Below are 18747 nucleotides of genomic sequence, written 5' to 3'. Positions count from 1 at the left end.
CTGTATTTATAAACTCTGTCCAAACTATGCAAACACAGACCCACACTGCCAAAGGAGAGAGAGAAAAAAAAAGAAGGGAAGTCGAGCCTAAAAGAAATCCAGCCTTCAACCCAGCTCGGTAGCTGCTCTCCAAAAGTGATGTCATTTTTTGCACTGCACACTTTGTCTCAGTACTTTGTTCTTTCAGGGGAAAAGGGGCCTGAGTTTTCTCTGCCTTTGTCTTTAAATGCCTCTGCGACTTCAGAATTAGACCAATAAATTCTTTGATTTCGAGCCAAAGAAAAACAAACAGAACGGCTTCGGGCCCTGCAAGACGGCGAGCTGCTTTCACTGGAACGGGCACAGAAAGATCCTCTGGCCCCGGAGCCAGGTCTAAATGGAAATGTTCATTAATCAGTTTTATCTGTCCCCTGCCCCCACCGGAGCCTCTTCTGCAGAATATTACACCTGATGTGTTGAGTAAGCTTGGAAGGAGAGAAGTGAGTGGAACTGACTGCTCAGTCTCTGGAGGCAGACTCCTGGCTTCGCTGTGAGGCTAGTAAAGTAAGCTAGACGTCTGAGGTGTTCCATATGTGGTTTAAGGTCCAAATGGCTCCAATAGTTGTAGACAACATTGCTTATTCTGGCTTTAATAGCTTAGCTTGGTCACTGTGTAAATTATTCAAATGGCATGCATCTACTTAAGGGCTTCTGTAACTTCAAGTCCCCGAAAAGAAACATTCAGAGCGTTCCTTGATGACACTTCTTCAGTGGCTTACACTTTATAGCGCGCTACGGTGGCGATGCTAATATCTTCTTAATTAAAGCATCACACCGTCCAGCGAATTAGTCCCCGTTTTCCACAGGTTCACCCAAGAACCTGTGGGTGGCCTTGGACGCAGCCTCAGCAGCAGTAGCTCTGAAGGAGTCCAGCCCAGATGAGTTCAGAGGAACAGCTGATGAGGACTGCACAGATTTTTCATCACCAAATAAAACGCAAAACCGCACCGTCTGCCATGAACAGCTTTTCACAGTCAGGTAGTATTTTCCACAAAAATACTACCTGTCACAGAGCATTTATTATTCGCCCATATGAAAAATGCATTTACACAGCGACCGTAGACATTTTTATTTTTTTTTTTTGTAGAAAAACAAATATGGAGGATTTCTTTTTAAATTTTTTTTTTTTTAGAAAAACAAATATGTGCCCTAGTGAATGAGGTCTCCTGGTGACCGTGTGCGTGGCCTTCAGAAGCGCACGCGTACCCTCCATGAGTAGTTGGTGAGAACTTTCTCTTTTTTCTTCACGATGCAGGTGTAGGTGCCCTCGTTGATGGCGTTGGCCACTATGGTGATGTGGTCGTCTTTCAGGGAGATGTAGTTGGGATGAGAGTACTCCAGCAGCTCTCCGTCTTTGTACCAGCTGAAACAGGAGCCTGACGTTAGACGGGACTCAGGGAAGCCATGCGAAAGCGATAACGGATCAGAGGGAGACACTCACGATACTTTGCCATTCTTCGATGCTATTTTCTTCCCACAACGAAAAGTGAGCTTCTTGCCCTCGACGACCAGCTTGTGTTTGGTCCTCGGGGGAGGTGGGGTGGGAGCAACAGTGGGGAAAGGGAATTCTAAAAAAGATGGAGAGGAAACACTTTAGTTGTTGCAAATATCACAAATCACAGTGTTCTTGAGCATCAAATGTTCTTCTTCAATGAGCATCTAAGAGGAAAGATGGGCTAAAAGAGATATGAGATGACCATAATCTGGAGATGTCACCACTGTCCCTCAAACACACCTCGCCAAAACTCTGATTACCGCCAAAATGTTTGATGCAAAGTTTATCACATCCCGTATTCTGACCTGCTGGCAGAGTGGCTGTCTTATCACTATAACCTCTCTCATCTGGTTCCTGACAAACACAACAGGCCGCCATTTGATCAACTCAAAGTCTCCGTAAAAAAAAAAAAAAAAAAAAAAAAGTCGTTCTCGTTAATGCCGCAAAAATCCAAATTGACCTTGTGTGTCTCTAACCCTCAAGCCACAGTCTGAAATTCCAGCGGTTTGGAGTCACTCAGGAATTTTCCACAGCCGTACAACGTCTCCCAATCAACAATGAGGAACAGATTACTGCGAGCCAGGAATCGTATCCTCTTGCCTCTCTCCTCGCTGTCCCTTGTTGCTGACAAAAAGCTCTGAAAGCCACAACAATCTATCGGCTGTGATGGTTAAGAGGGGCCATTTCCTGTTGTGCAACGGGAGAACCAGAGCATCCTGCAATGAACCTAAAGAGGCTGTCAGACTGCTGATGTGTCACACTTGGTATAAAGCAGCCCTTATTGAGACACCAATCAACAGGTAACTGTCTCTTCTGTGGAAATGTTCTGGGGCCATAAAGCCTCTCTGGGGATGCTGCTATTCTCCAGAAATAAAACAAACCAGTGTCAAGTGGAATCTCCCTTCAAATCAATTCCTTGAAAACCTCCACTTCAGCTCTGCTCTGCTGGACCTGTTGGCTCCCGTTGCTCCTTTGGCAAACAGTTCACAGCAGCTCCTTGCGCTGCTCAATTGACAGAAAACTTTCCCCTTTTTTTTCCCCCCGGGCTGTTGCTGCTGCTGCTGCTGCTGCTGCTGCATCTTACCGTAACAGAAATCACAGCTGGAGGGGCAGTGCTTCTGCATCAGCTTGCGCTTGCTGTCGCAATAGCCTTTCCGAGCCCAGGCTGGACAGATAAATAACCGGTCCAAACATCCTGCAGGAGAGGGGGAGGATCAGACAGCAGCAGAAGAATTTAGATCCCCAATCTGCTTTTGATTCCAGTCAAAATGACTCACCATAATACAAGCTAATGATGACTCATGAGTAGTTTGTACAGTATTCATTAATGCCACGTTGGTTTTCAGTGCAGCTAGTTCTGACTGAAATGCCACCACATGTTCTGTTGCTGCTGCTTTTTCCACAAATGCATGTAGACTAAATTCTTCTAACTTGTTCAGACTGCATGATATTTTTGCTCTTTGTGACTGATTAGGCCATCACTTAAATCTTTTAATTCTTGGACAGAATACACACAACAAACTACACATTGGAGAGAGACAAAAAAAAACTGTTCATGTCATGAAAGATGGCGATTGTGAAGTCAATGATCGACTGCTTCCACTTGCCGGGGATAAATAAGATCCTTTCACTTTGGCATGTGTCACCGATCCCGCTGTAGAATTTGTCAAACGGGGTGAAAGAAAAAAGTAATCTCCTGCTAGTCTTTTGGTCGGGATGTGGAACAGCTGCCCAGACTGCACAGAACTCGGTGCTCGTATTGGTTTCTGACACCCCGTAACTGTCAGGTTTCACCATCAGGCCCATCATGTAGTCTGATCCCAGTGGGAGGACTGAACTTACTGTTTAAGTTTTCGTTCATTCAAAAGGCTTTTGGATGCACTGCAAACATGTCATCAAGACCAAAAATAAAATAAAAATAAAAAAAACTCACTGATGTGTTTGCTGTTGCCAAAAGACAGACTGAACTCTTTGTGACTGTGAACATACCATAGAGACGGTGCAATCCCCACACCTCATCCTGAGTGATTAGCTTGCGCCCTGTCAGAGTTGCGTTCAGGTGCATTATAGCTTTCGGGTCCATGGAGTGCATGAGTCCCAGGACGTGGCCGATTTCATGAGTTGCCACGTGGACGAGGTCTGTTAGCCAAACCCCTGCAACAAAGATGCAGTTGATCATTTTCTCTCGCGAACCCCCTTGAGTTCGGCTCAGTGTCTGCTGCCTGCATCAGACACCATTTAAGGGATATATATCATGAGTTTCAACAAACATGATAAAGGTGCTTGCCTTTCTTCCAGCTGAAGCGCATGTTTCCCAGAATCCAGTACTCGTGGTCGTCAAAGTGGATCTCGCCTGTTGGCGGGAAGAATGCATGAGCCAATTCTCCTGTGATACCGTCGAAACAATGGTGCAAGTGGGACTGCCAACAGTCTGTGTGGTTGACGGGGTAGAAGCCTGCCAAAACAGAGAGAGAGGGAGAGACACATCTCAGAGCCGAGGAGGAAAGCCCTCACTCCATTCTCTCTGCTCTGTGTTAAATACAGCAGGCAGATGATGAATTACAAAAGACAGAGCTTTCTCTTCGGCCTTCACCCCGCAGGATGACAGCCATTCCTCTCACTGTCACCGAGGATTTATGCAGGACCCTGGGGTTTGCACCCAGAGGGACAGATAAAGCATAATTTAGACCGCTTCACCGTGGACTGACATGTATGGAAGTTGTTAGGCATTTCTTTTTTTTTTTTCCATCTAGAATTATGATTCATGCTGAATATAAGCTTGGTAATATAGTCACGGTGCTGTGATTTAACGGCTTTGGAGGCAAAGACATTTCAGCGATGACAGCATGGAGAGAGAAACAGTAACAACAAAGCCGAAGTCTGGAGCTCGAAGCCAAGCGACATCTGCTGGGGACTGATACAGACGTTTGCAGAGTACCCACCGATCTTTATGTCTGCCTCTTGGTCAGCTGGCACCTCCCTGAAGCTGAATGGCGAGACGTCGCTCCACATGCCAAAAGCCTTGGCGATGCCTCGGCGGGTGTCGCTGGCATTTATCAGGTTTGTCGGGAAGGAGAGCAACCTGCTCAGAGACAGCAGCATTATGTAGTTAATAGTGGACTCTGTGCACATTCCTCTACAGCAGAGGGATTGGCCAAAACACAATGGCTACTGTTCAGACACACCAGAATTCCCACAAGCACTGCAAGTACAGCTCCATTATGGAGACATGCTCATATATCTCACCTAATCTTACACTGACTTTGAATCAGTTTGTGCCATCCATTCTACTAACTCAACCACGTTTCATATTTGGCTAATTGTCCACTTTTTGTCAACCGTCTGCTAAAGTTTGTTGGGCCACCAAAACTGTCAGATTGAACCTCTCTAGCTCAGACTAATCTTCCCATAAATGGCTTTATGGGATCATTTTACAGCTCCAGAAGGTATAAAGTCACTGGAACTTCTCCAAACAGGTAGTGCAGCGCCATCCAAATGTTCTGAAGCCAAGCAACTGCAGAGAGCAAAAGTCCCATATGTGCTCTCTAATTTTCCAAATATGAGTTCTGTACAGTGATCACAGTCAGATGGAGGCCAACTTCTGGTAGACAAACTGTAATGCACATCCTAACTGAGACGAGAAGATTGTCCTTTTTGAGTGCAGCAAACCACGTCAACGGTAGTGAGATCTGAACATATTTAGAAGTGCATTTCTACTGTCAACTGTGACTAGAGGAGGAACAAACAGATAAATACTTGTATGTCAGCTTGAACTTGTCCCATTTGAGCTTCTCCGGGGTGAGGGTGTAGCGCTTGTTCCTGGAGAGGTGAAGCACTTGTGAGCGGGCCTCTTTGCGGATCCCAATGAGCAACACAGTGGTTTGAGCTTCTTCCTTGGACAAAGAAAAACCTTTAATGAATCACCTAACACTATGAAGTGAAAGCTTGAAGGCAGTTCTCCAAGATGATGCTTTGTTACAGTGTGTCTGATATCTGTTTGGGCATCGGCATCATCTGCTCCAAATAATCTCATTCTGACCTGTTTTATAACTGTTACAGTCTGTTCATAAGTGTTCTCTGATGGAAGTCATGGTGCATGTTGGCTGTGATCTTCCCTAAGAGTGAGCACACCAGCTGCTCAATCTGTAACTTTTTATGGAGTTGCAGATTCATAAATCAGACCGTGCTGTGCGTGAAAACAGGACGGTCCCATGTGATGATTTCAATAAGATTTGAACGATCTGTGTGTTACAACTGAAAAACTGAGGCCTGTACACGCAACTGGCAAGCATCTGGAAACTATCTGTGGTCAAAATATGGTTGCAATCCATGCAACACAAAATATGTCTTCATTTCATAACTTCTCATAACGCCCACTCTTGATTAAAAATAAAACACCCATTATCTGTGTGCTTCAAGAACTGACAAGCAAAAATACAGATATGAGTGGATGAAGAGACACTACCTACCAGGGACAGCTTGCAGTAAATGTAAAAGCTTCAATATGCGTTAGACTAAGAGTTGTCCTGTGAAATAGCATCCGAAATGTCCTTTCGAGATCTAAGAACTAGATCTGACAGAGCTACTGTCTATTTGTTGAGGTGTTATACTACATTTTTTGAAGTTTCTCCAGCTGCAGAAGTCTGCATAATAACTCCAAACTAATCCACACACATTCCAGTTAGTTGTAGGAGGAGTAGTAGAAGAAGTACTTTGCTAGACAACTCTAATGTGCGGTTTATACTCCTGCACCCATTCGACACCCTTGCTATGCCGTCAGTCCGGACCCCACACAGACCCTAATGACGTAGCCTGACGTGCACCTCCCCAGAAATGTAACTACACGTCTTGGCGACCTGGGCCGCAAGAGCTGTGATTGGTCCACTTGGTAGTAGCGTATTTCCGCTTTAGTATTTCCAGCTGCTTCTCCATCTCTGCAATTTTCTGATTGATTGTTGTGGATCAATAAAGATGGAACACATGGAGGAAGGGTTAACTGAGGAGGTTTGGAGATACAAACATTTGTATAACCCGTCACCACTGTTGAAAGTAAAGCACAAAGAAGAAACAGAAAATTAACCCGACTGGCAAAAAAGACACCGTGCCGACAAGCAGCGAGCCAGACTGATGAGTACAAATGGCTCACACCAGCGTATGCTCCACAGAGGTATAAACTACGCTTAAGTCTGTATGTAGTTAAGTTCTGCAGAAAACAATGGCCCCATCTGCATCCAGCAAATTTATGGCAGCTCACAGATAGTCACAGCATGCAGACTTCTTTACGTGGAGAAGGGTTTCACTTTATCTGGAGTACGTTTAGAAAACGCATAGTGTTTCCATTCTTTGTACTAAATAAATTTTTGTTATTAGCTGCATGAAGAACAAAAAGTGCCTACGTTTTACATAACAATGATCTTTTGAAAAACAGAACAAATTCTGATAATCGATCACCTCTCTCTGTCAGAACACATACAAACACTTTTGACTTTAGATGTATTCAAAGAAGACAAGTGGCGCTCATGCTCATCTGAAGTATAATGAAGCATTAATACCGCGTGCAATCATTCCAAACTACGCCCTGTTCGATCTATGAATTTTCTTTCCGAGGAAAAGCTCTGAGGATGGAGAACAAATATCTAAGCCGCTCCCTTCATTTTGTATTCTGTAGCCTGTCCTCTGGTTCCTGTTCCTGCTTCGCCCAGTCAAGACAAATACATGCAGTACTTCCTTCATTTCCTTACCAAAATAGTGAAACGGGGGCAGGCGGTCTGGCAGACTGTCCAACACTAGTGCTGGACTTGATGCTCTCACACTAAAAATAATATTTCTCCATTGAATTATATGCATGGGTTATTGTTTTATACAGCCTGACCTGTACTCCTGACCTCAGATGACACACTGCAGTCATGCGTTCAGGGACATATGAGGTGTTTCACTGAATTCAGGCCAATTCTTTCTCTGTCAGGTCTTGTTATATTCACTACAATGAAAATAACCTCCCACTTTGGCACAGATTAAGATGGACTGTACACCGTGAAGCCTGAAACAAGCCCGCCGGACTAAACCCTTGACGCCAGAGGTGAGCGCTGACTCTGAGGGCAAAACATCTGAGGACAAGCCCCAGAGGATCCTGAGGGGAGTCTGGAAGAGTTTAACAACACTTCCAGAAACTGCTAAACCAGGGATTATGAGTTTCTTCCTCAGTCTCAGACACACTGAAAGCTTTATTTGGAAAAAAAAGAGGAGTATTGTCTGTGTTTAATTCAAAACTCAAAGCGAGTCCGCAGCATGCACATCTGTTTGTCAAACTGCAGCTGTGAATTATAAATGTACACATTCAGACAGTAATGTTAAGTGATACAGACATAGAAATGCTTAATGCGCGTTCTGATACATCTTTAAATTTGGAATCATGTCATTACCTGTAGTTTATATCAAAAAGAAACACGTTAAAGTTGTTCGGTTTTGTCATGGTAGCCTACAGAGAGGTTTATCTGAGGCAGTTACGTAATCCCAAGCAGCAGTCTTCCTGATTGACACATAATGAGAATGTGTGGCAAAGGAAAATGACGTGAAGCTATCCCTCAGGCTCTGTATCACAGTGGGTGGGTGCAGGCAGCGACTGAAGTCTTGGGAGGAACACTGAAAATATTACTGCACAGGGATCCACTCCAGTGCTTAAACCTAATTATGGTATTCAACTCAACTCCACCTTAATAGAATCTGATGCCTATTAACATAACCAAGTGATTTCATCCACTGATGTTCAACTCATTATATGTTTAAGGGAGCCAGTGAAAACGACATGGACAGGACAGTCGATGAATGGAAACTGATGGCTACTGTGTTATCTGGTTTTAATCCTGATTCCTGCTGCTTTTACCGTACTCCAGGAAAGAATGTTATAATTTGAGGTTACTTTGCTAACTGTCAAGTGTGCACAGATTACACAGCACATGAAGAAGCAGGTTAGCAAACTCTGAACATCTGAGGTAAATTCTGGGTGTAAATGATTCGCCTCAGTATAATTTAAACTTTCACATTTGTGTCCATGGCTGCTGCCTGATAAAGACAGTGAAGATGAGTCAGTTACTTCCAAAACCTAGTTAGATACTGTGTGCAAACTTTGAGGGTGTTATAGGAAGAAATCATTTTGTGTTGCTTTCCAGAAACAAGAGGAAGAATGCACAGAATTCTGAATGGAGTTTGATGTAATGATCTTTGAAATGCTAAACGGCAACAATTTACTTGTATGTCTTAAATAGAGACAGGCAGTACACTGGACTTCACAGCTGCACCTTCAGCTCCTTGAAGCCATAACGTGGTCACAACAGCATACCTCTAACCTCCAGGAGGGAAACGCTGTGGTTTGTTGCATCCCTGCGAACAGAAAGCTGAGCAGCGCAGCAGACAGCAGAGGAGCGAAGCCCCAGTCGCCTCTTCGTAAACTTCTGGGAGTCTGACAGCGCACCATGGCTGCGATATCACACCTCCAGGGAAAAGAAAGCAAAAATAATCCCCTCTGCGAAGGCTTACTTTACCATCGATGCCCGTGGTAGGATAGCCCACTACTTCGTGGCCATCGCACGGGCCAGCCTCTGTACTTGCGGAGCTTCGGGGTCTGTGAGCGGCAGCGCAGTCCAGCCTGCGGACCGGGTGGTGAGAGCAGACTGCAGCAGCTCTGCTCGGCTCTCTTCCGCACGGCGCGCCTGCCAGCGGACTGGTTTCACATTACTGTAGATGGGGCAGGAGGTCAGCGTCGAGACAATCTAATGAAAACCAAACGCGCACCGTCCGTCAAGCCACTTGTTGCAGCAGCTCGGTTAAAGTGGAATCAGATGACTTGTTGTGAACATGCGTTTCAAAGGTTTATGTAATGCTGCTGGGAGGGGAAATGACATGATTTAGTCTGTTACTCTGTGGCTGCACAGATAGTTTCAGAGAGCAGAGAAGAGGTTTGATTATGGAAGACGTCACCTCCAAATGTCCAGCAGACAAAATGCAACTATCTCTGTAACCCTAGCCCTAATAGTTCATATTTAGAGCAGGAGCCACAGTAAGAATGTTGTTTTCTTCCACCAGCATTTAGGAGTTTAGTTTGCAGAGGTGCAACGCTGGAATCCATGGGATGGATAAAGATGAAATCAGCTGAGTTTGATTGATATATCAAATAAGCTATGCACGGGGTCTAATGATATTCCTATGATGACATCTCTCAAATATATTTTTTGTAATGTCATTTGTTTTTAAAATGTATTATTATTTTGGTATTATAAACGTCAGAGTACCGGCAAGTCCCTTCTTGAGCTATGGTATGACGTTCAGGTAAAATGGACCAATAAGTAATTGGTATCACTTTAATTTGAACAGCTGATGAATTCAGTAATACACAAAAATGTTCTCGCTTGCTAACATGAAATGGTAATGGTGGTAACCCTGATGAAGGCCAAAAGCCAAAACACGTCAGTCTATTAAAGTTATTCCAGTTTTTAGAGCACTTGTTACTCGTCAGGTACTGTTGTAGTAACAATCCTACCTGACAAGTAAAAATGGGAGCAGTGCCACTCCAACCTCTAGCACAAATGACCTAATAGCTTAATATAGCTAATTTCACCTGATTAGTTGATGCATTAAAATGTCTTTGAACTACTTTGATGTTTTTGCCCAACCTGCCTGAGCTCTACATAAACTCCTCAAGATATGACATGCATTATACATTTTGACTAATGTAGAGTGTGCCCGGCAAATAAACTGAAAGTGGACCATGTCGGTGCAAACTGTTTGTTATGTGTACAGAATTGTAACTCAGGGTAATGGTAATTGGTAAATGGCCTTGCTTTTATATAGCGCCTATATTGGTACCTATTGGTACTCAAAGTGCTTTACAGTCACAGACACATCTACCCATTCGCTCACACAAGTGGCAACACTGGGAGCAACTGGGGGTTCAGTGTCTTGCTCAAGGACACTTCGGCATGTGGCGGGGATCGAACCGCTAACCCGCTCTACCTACTGAGCCACAGCCGCCCATTTAATACTCTTTTCAAGAGAAATTTTGAAAATTGACATTGACTTCTCAAACTCCAGAGTCCCAGCTGTCCTAGCTCATTGTATTTTATAAGGAACTGATTTTTTTCCGTCTTTTCAGTCGGACTGATACTGATCAGCTTGTCAATGGGCATTTTAACCATTAGGAAAAGTATGTAATTAGTCTTTAATGATATTAATAGACCATTTTCACAGCAGACCATAGCGAAAGCGCAGGTGTATTGATGATGGCCGCATTCCACTTAAACAAGATTCTGCTTTTATGCTGCTTCACTGTCGTGGCTTACTGGGATACTTAAAGGGATTGAGCCCTCATTAAACACCTGTGCTTTTCTACTGTGACAAATGAAGCTGAGAAAGAGTCTGGGCCTGAGGGTTTCCTACACTGAGCATGGCCTTACCTTCTCCGTATCACGTTGGACCATGCTACGGCTGGATCTTATCACCAAAGGCTCTTGCACTTTTTCTATTGTGTATGTTGTTAAATCAAATCTTTATTGTTCACTCAGAACTAAGTTTCTCCTGATTGAAGACAAGATGTCTGGCTTGAAAATTGCCAGTGATTTCCCTAAGTACTTCTCAGAGCACATAAGTTGGCCACACACTAATCCAGCAGCAATAAAGAATTGAGACACTTTTTGTCCTAAAATACCTGCACATAATGTTTTTAAATAGCATCCTGCAAATTCTATCATGTTTGTATTTTTCATCAAAGTCATTTGAACTAGTAGCTGGATTGAATCATATAGTTGGGCTGAAACAGAAGTTCCCTTTGCAGTTATGTTATAATGAATTCATATAGTGTATTTTTTGTCTTATTAGAATCCTGCTGTTGGATTGGCATACCATAGTTTCCCACCTTCAATTCTTATTTTTATGCAGCTTCTCTAACAGCTTTTAATGGATTTAGAATAACTGCTGTGAGCTCAAACGGCTCTTCAAAACCCCAACTCTACATGTAAGAAGGACTCTGAAGGCAGACACCAGTTCATTAGGTACATTAGTGAACATGAATGCATTTTAATATAGTCCTCCATTAACTCTTAACTCTATGAAGGTTACGGTATTCAAGATTTGTTTCAAGTAACTGAGAGAACTGTTGATATAGCTGCTTTTATTTTGGAGGTTGTGGTTTGTGGTACTTTTAAATTGTATTGTGTTGTTCTGACACATGTTTCTATTATTGTGACAACCTCATTTTAGTCAGTGGACTAGGCTGAATAACAGAAACAGCACCGCAAATTACATTTCCAAGCGTGAATTACATATTAAGTGTGATTTTTTTTAATTTATCTCTGTTTCAACATAAAATGAACATAATGAAGGCGAATTTAGTGGAGGACTGTTATAGTGTAATGCATTTATAACTAGTGTACCTAATACTTCGGTATGTGAGTGTATGTAACTGGTAACTACTGGCTTACTTTGATCCATATAATCATTTGATAATAAATATATTTACACAAATCTCACTAAAAATAATAAATTTAATATTTAATATTTAATAATATTTTTCGTTAATTTCATTAAACCGCACCAAATCATAAAGAGGAACAAAACACAAAACGGAACCTTTCAATCTGGGCGTGCTTCCGTTGGGCCTCTCTTCGACGTGACACTGGCGGCGGAGGAAATGGCGGCCGTCAGGTGCAGCAGGGTTCACAGTGGCCAACCAGTCAAGTACTCTCGAAGTTGACACGTAAGCTTTCCTTACTGCCCCTCACAGCAACCGGCCTCGTCGCGCACAGAAATATGTTTTTAAGCGGAGAGACGTCCAGTTTTTGTCGGACACCGAAGACATAGCAGGTAAGAGCTGCTGTCAGACATTTCCTCCTCTCTGTCCCCGCACACAGAACGTTAGCTTGGGGGCTAACCAGTTACCTCTAATCTCATAATCTCAGTAGTTAGCCTGAAGCTGTCTAACTCTAGCGAGTGCGGTGCCGTTTTCTAGTGCGTTGGTTGCTCCCCATAGTAGTAGCTTCATCAACATGTTAGTGTGGGTGAGATATATAACTAAATGCCACGTGTTTTGACAAGTTAAATAAGTAGCCCGTTTGTTCAGCTTCAGAAACACTTGACTTTGGCAGTTCTGTCACATACTGTATCTACATTTAACATTAGTTAGCATGGCAGCATAACATGGTGTCTGGAAATCCTGGAAAAGAAGGTGATTATTTAAAAAGAATTCAAGTTACTATATGGATATATAACATATTAAGTCGTTTGTATATTTTTTAGGATGTGTATGTAGACTGTCTGCCTGACCAGGTCTCCCTTGGGAAAAACAAAGAGTTTCATTATTAGTAATGATTTTTATATTGAGAAATTGGTAAGTACCTGTCAAGACCAACACTTTCCGCCTCATGTAATTTTTTTCAATGTGTTTTTATTTAAACAGGAACACCACGACTAATATTAGGACGCATTGCTCGTGCTGCAAGCCCCGTGCAGAGGAATGGCCAAAGAGCAGACGCAAAGCAGGGTAGAAACGTTTGTGCTGGCTGGATCGAATGGTCATAATGGCCAACAGTGGCAGACTGGTATGAATAACGTGGTGCACCATCACCCTGCAGACACCAACCACATGTCCAGGATGGCCCGCGTTGCCTCAGATGTCAGGCATAAATGTGCGGCCTATGTTCTAGCACTGAGGCCGTGGAGCTTCAGTGCCTCGCTCACGCCTGTGGCCCTTGGCAGCGCATTGGCGTACAAACTGGAGGGCTCTGTGGACCTGGTCATCCTGATGGTGTGCGCAGTGGCCGTCCTCGTGGTCCACGGAGCAGGAAACCTTGTGAACACCTACTATGACTTCTCCAAAGGGATTGATCACAAGAAGAGTGATGATAGGACTCTTGTGGATGAGATCTTGGCGCCACAGGATGTTGTTATGTTTGGCGCTTTGTTGTATTCTTTAGGGTGCTTGTGCGCCACTCTGCTCTACTTCCTGTCTACACTTAGACTGGAGCACCTAGCTCTTATTTACTTTGGGGGACTTTCCAGCTCTTTTTTATACACCGGAGGTAAGTGATAGATTAGCTTAAATCTGTTGAACTACTGCCCCTCTGTTTATTAGCCACTGTAGTGCCTGAAATCACACATTTTACATTTAAGCTGCACATGACTGCATTGCATATTGGTGGCTCTAGAAGCAGCAAAAGGTTAATACTAAATACGAAAAAAAAAAAAATACAAAAGTGGAAACGGCACATTTATATTATATCGTCATAGTCACTGCCATGTTTTGATAAAGAACACAGAATAAGCAGTCAGTCATTCAGCTGAAACAGAAATGTTATCACTTGCAGTTGTGGTTTCTAGCTGTGCAAATTAAAAAAAAAACTGACATGAAAATTTGTAGAAGTGACTTTCTGCACTGAAGAGTTATATTTAAAATGTTCTTCAGTGTTGTATCTTAAGTGTCAGGTGTTTGAGAGAAAGAATACTTAAATGCTTGAATATCCCTGGTCTACAGTCTCTTCTGTTTGTTGGGATTTGTGCGAATAGTTTCAAACATGAGACAGATGTGTCACATTTCTACATGAAGTGAAATCCAAAGTGTGTGCTTTCCATCATTCTAGCCATCAAAACATGAAGAATACTGCAGTTTGTTTTTAAGGAAGGAACCTCTTTTGTTCCTCTGTACAGTAGTTAGTATTTTCTGCAGTCATTTCCTGATATTCAGAAAAACAGTCACTGACAAAATCACTGATATATAAAATGCCTGGTTTAGTTGTCATGGTTAGTACTTCTAAGCCTATGAAAATAGATGTATAGTTCTAGGGCACTTGATGAGATTTCTCAAGTCTAAATAAAATACCTGGACATTTCTTAATGTTATCTCAGCCTTAAGATTACAAATCTTTGACAGATTCCTTGTGTTGCAATCAGGGAGCGTGGAGCTTGAAATACTGAGTTTATCTCAGACGAAGGGTTTGATAAAAAGCTGATATTTGTATTTGCATTCTAGAAGTCAGTGATTTTGACCATTCTTTCTGCTCCAAGTTAGGAGTCTTTATGGAGATGCATTAATAAACTGCTGGAACACTCTTTTAATCATAGCAACTTTTTTAGAGTTAGCCTGTGAAGCCCAGTAGAATACATGTATTATTCTTAGAGCTGACCTCCTGAATCTGCATATGTCTAACTTAAGATCATAAAAGAAGAAGTGATATACCTCTGTACTAACTGAATTTGATGGTACCATAGTGACAGTCAGTAATCTCAAAGTTAAATGTTTCTTCCTGATTCTCTTTTCCCCAGGCATCGGCCTCAAATACGTCGCCCTGGGAGACGTAGTGATCCTCATTACTTTTGGCCCTCTGGCGGTCATGTTTGCTCATGCGGTGCAGGTCGGCTACCTCTCTGTGCTGCCGCTGGTGTATGCCGTCCCGCTGGCCCTCAACACAGAAGCTATCCTCCACAGCAACAACACCAGAGACATGGACTCTGACAAGCAGGCAGGCATCGTCACCCTGGCCATCCTCATAGGCCCCACGCTGTCTTACATCCTCTACAACCTCCTGCTCTTCGCCCCCTATGTGGTCTTTTGCATCCTTGCCACGCGCTACACCATCAGCATGGCGCTGCCTCTGCTCACGCTGCCCATGGCCTTCCCTCTGGAGAAGCAGTTCCGCAGCCGATGCTACGCCAAGATCCCCCAGAAAACGGCCAAGCTCAACCTCCTCATGGGACTCTTCTACGTGTTCGGGATCATCCTGGCACCTCCTGGCAGCTTGCCATTACTGTGATCCGTTGGCTTTCAAACTTTATTTTGTTGTTTTAATACAGACTAGTTTAAGTACCTCTTTGTATTTGTACAAAGCTTATGCGAAGGCTTTCACCGCCTTTAATTTATTGTTTAATTTATGAGTTGAACAGAGATTTAGTTTAGCACCTCCTCTGTGAAACTGAATACCTAATCGGATGTATTGTTTTTTTTTTTCCCTCCAGGATTAGGCCCACTGTAATGTGTTGGTGGAAGTTGAAGTGTTGGTGTCATTTTGTAGGGGCGGGCAACATTTCAATGAAGTTGCCATATTCGTAGTGATACTGACACCAAAAAGAAGAACCAACCATTATTCTCGCCATTGTACTCTCTTTATGGTACATCATGTTTATTTGTGCTTCTTTTTGTTTTCTTTTTTGCAAGCCAAATAGTATTTTACAGGATTGTAATAAAACTCACTGATGCTGATGTGCCATGTTGTTTACTTGTGTCTTTAAATGGAACAAATATGACAATACACTGAGAAAATGACGTTTAATGACGACCTGTTGAACCGTGTGACAGTATCTGTGGTATATGGATATAGTGGTATAGGGTTCAAAGAGTGGAAAAAATAATTACAGAGAGGTTTCAGTTGACACGTAAGATAAAACTGCAACTTCAGTATGAGTGTTATATGCCAGTGTGAGTGAGGCAGCATATATATTCCATTATAGACATTTCATGTGTGTGCCAAGAGAAACAGATTGAAAAGCAGCACCTCTACTGACATATTGTTGCTACAGGAATATCACGTCTGTTCATTGTTTCTGACCCCTTCATGCAGTGTTTTATGTTTTCTGGCTGCGTGCACAATACAAAGAGATGCTACTAGAATCCTTTTTTTTTGTCACATGCTATCTGAAGCTTAACATATACAATAAAACCCCCATTTTTATTTAAATGATAAGTTTCAATTGTGTTAAGTCACAGTGAATAACGTGGCCTACAATGTTGGAGGACATAAACACTATTTATCAATGTTGACTCAACATTTAGTGCCAATTTGTAAAATGTGAGTAGTTTGTCAGCAGGTGGCAGTGTTGAACAATTGTTGTGACTGCTCTTAAATGCTCTATGGGGCAGATATTTTAGTTCAGCTGCTGGGTGCAAATAATAATAAATTGTCTTTGAAGGACAATATCTCTGTTAATAACTTCAGTTTGGTCAGTGGCGAGACACTTCGAAGACCATATAATTGTTTTGTTACATGTGTCTCCTTACAATTATTATAACACACCAATCCTACTGTAGAATTAATAGATATCAAAACAGGTGTTTTTATGTATATATATGTATATATATATATTTTTTTTGCATGAAATCTTTCAGTGTGATCTATTTTACTTTGCTCTTAAAATTTTTGTTTGTTTTGGGAAAACATTTTCCTATAATGTGGCCTTTTCACTTTAGTGTTTGAGTGCTTTTATACTCAATCTTTTAACTGGATTTTATCAAGTAGCTCATCATAAGCTTCATTTTAATAATTACCCTGCCTCCCACTGCATATCTGTGCTCCGATATCCACCCACAGCCCCGAGACATGTGTGTAAATGAACTGGCAGCTGAAAACACTGACACTCCCACCTAATAAATTTTGGAAACAGCTGCAAGACGTCTGCATAAAACGTTCATGGATTATGATATTGATAGGACTATTCTATCTGAATTAATAAAGCCACGCTGATTTTAATGTACTGTCACCGCCGTCCTCACAGGAGTAACGCTTGCAGTTCATTTGAGGTGATGAGAAATGAGAAACATATCAAACCTGGGCCATTAGGGGGCTAAAAGGCTAACTGCTGAGGGCTCCATCACCAGCAGGGGCCTGACAAAGACCTTATTCCAGTTAAAGCTTTTTATTGTTAAATTGCTTAATTGAGACATGCTATTGTGTTGCTTTTATATTAGCACTTCACATATAAAGGAAACTGCATTGAGAGGACCCTATTGTTTAAAGATGTGCGCAGACTGGTGTTTTGCACCAATTCAATTCATTCAAGTAGCTGGTTGTCTTTTAGGATGCCTGACATTTAGAAAAGGAACAGCTATGGAGTGTTACATTTAAAGGAGCACGTTTTGTTCGGTATTATTAACATCAAACTGCCACTACTCCTTCTCATACTAAATATTGTCTATTTAAGTTTAGTTTTTTAACTCAGATGTCTAATTTAATTTTAGTACATGTTTTATTAAATTTATTTATTGTTTTATTTTGTTGAAATCATTTTTAGGAGTGTTAATTACGAGTAGCGCTGAAGGCAGCATCGGCGGTGACGCAAAGCAAGGGCGTGTTGTCATGGCTGTGTGCAGCAGAAGCTCCCAGTGTAGTAAACACTTGTTTGTCCTAAAACAAGCCATGTCAGCGTTGGTAGGAGACAGCAACGTGGGGTTTTATTTTACCACAAAGTAAACACGGTTGTCAAAGACCCGGTAAGTAGCTACACAACGACAGAAGTTGTTTTTAACACCGGGGACAGGGGGTGTTAAACATGAGTTAGCTAGCTAGCGTCAACGTTAGACAAGCTAGTACCACACACTGTCCTGTCATCCTGATAAAGCCACGCATATTTTTATTTATCATGTTGCTAAATTAATGTTTACACCGTGTTTGTCCGTGTATATAGCAGCATCTTGCCGGTTGAATATTTCCATCTGCATGTGATATAGCCGGCAGCGTTTCACTCTCGTACAGATGAGAGGTTAATTTTCCAGTTAGAAATGATCACAGCAGAGTTACTGTGTGGTGGGCGATGGGAAGCTGCTTGGACTCAGCTGTTAATTTTAGAAACGAACATATAACAAGATATCCTTCTCAGTAGTGTGTTTAATCCAATTAATTCATTCCTTTGTCATCCCAAATGTACTTCACAGTATTCGGAGTAATTAATTTGCCAATTTGTGAATGAGGTTTGGTGTCACCTTGCTGGAGGACAGGCTGTATCTGGGCTTTTATTTGCTAATGATGAAAGCTAACATCCTATCAGACTAGTGGGGTGACATTGTTGTCACACTGAGCTTGTCAGCAATGACCAAGATGTAAGAGTGTACCTTATGTTGTGTTGGATCGTAGCATTCTTTGTCACCAGACTTCAGCTCAGACAGGACAGACAGTACTGTGAATTTCGTCAATGAAATTATCACTTTTAGAGGAAAAAAAATGTGCTGATATTGCTTCCTGAGTTTGCTGTAAATGTGTGGACGGACATTGACCGCTGACCTTGCGATATTAAGCGTCACAAGTATTGCATGAAAACTAACCCGTTACAGCTGTCCTCTTTCTGGACATTTGTTAGTCATGATGCAGTCAGCCCAGCTGCAGCTGCCACACACTGGAGCTGCCCCTGCTCTTAGCTGGGCTCGCTGCTAGACACACTTACTAGGCAGTAGATAAGTCTCA

General features: G+C 42.4%; 3 protein-coding genes across 4 annotated transcripts in view; 2 read left to right on the top strand and 1 right to left on the bottom strand.

Moving 5' to 3' along the window:
- Positions 1-130: 130 nt before the first annotated feature.
- Positions 131-9677, bottom strand: mmp23ba (matrix metallopeptidase 23ba). Its single transcript, XM_084552981.1, has 8 exons — positions 8874-9677; positions 5291-5427; positions 4477-4616; positions 3822-3989; positions 3524-3688; positions 2619-2729; positions 1481-1607; positions 131-1402 (listed from the first exon to the last, which is right to left on the bottom strand). Exons 1-8 carry the CDS (start codon positions 9006-9008, stop codon positions 1228-1230), a joined length of 1158 nt encoding a protein of 385 aa, XP_084409107.1. The 5' UTR covers positions 9009-9677; the 3' UTR covers positions 131-1227.
- A 2469-nt stretch (positions 9678-12146) lies between these two features.
- On the top strand, positions 12147-16579 carry ubiad1 (UbiA prenyltransferase domain containing 1). 2 transcript variants are annotated; one of them, XM_084553402.1, is made up of 3 exons: positions 12147-12388; positions 12981-13602; positions 14843-16579. In XM_084553402.1, the coding sequence occupies exons 2-3, from the start codon at positions 13038-13040 to the stop codon at positions 15328-15330; spliced, it is 1053 nt and encodes a 350-aa protein (XP_084409528.1). In that variant the 5' UTR covers positions 12147-12388; positions 12981-13037; the 3' UTR covers positions 15331-16579. The 2 variants fall into 2 exon arrangements, with proteins under 2 accessions (XP_084409528.1, XP_084409529.1); XM_084553403.1 differs by lacking the exon at positions 12147-12388 and adding an exon at positions 12441-12749.
- A 1048-nt stretch (positions 16580-17627) lies between these two features.
- Positions 17628-18747, top strand: part of mib2 (MIB E3 ubiquitin protein ligase 2) — a 42965-nt gene continuing 41845 nt past the window's right edge. Inside the window, exon 1 of the mRNA XM_084552971.1 lies at positions 17628-17780. The gene's annotated coding sequence lies outside the window, so the exon portion shown is untranslated. The remainder of the gene's footprint in view (positions 17781-18747) is intronic.

This window comes from Chelon labrosus, assembly GCF_963514085.1.
Source record: "Chelon labrosus genome assembly, chromosome: 10".
Classification (NCBI taxonomy): domain Eukaryota; kingdom Metazoa; phylum Chordata; class Actinopteri; order Mugiliformes; family Mugilidae; genus Chelon; species Chelon labrosus.
The sequence above is the reverse complement of the archived record's forward strand: the minus strand, read 5'-3'. Positions and strand labels throughout refer to the sequence as shown.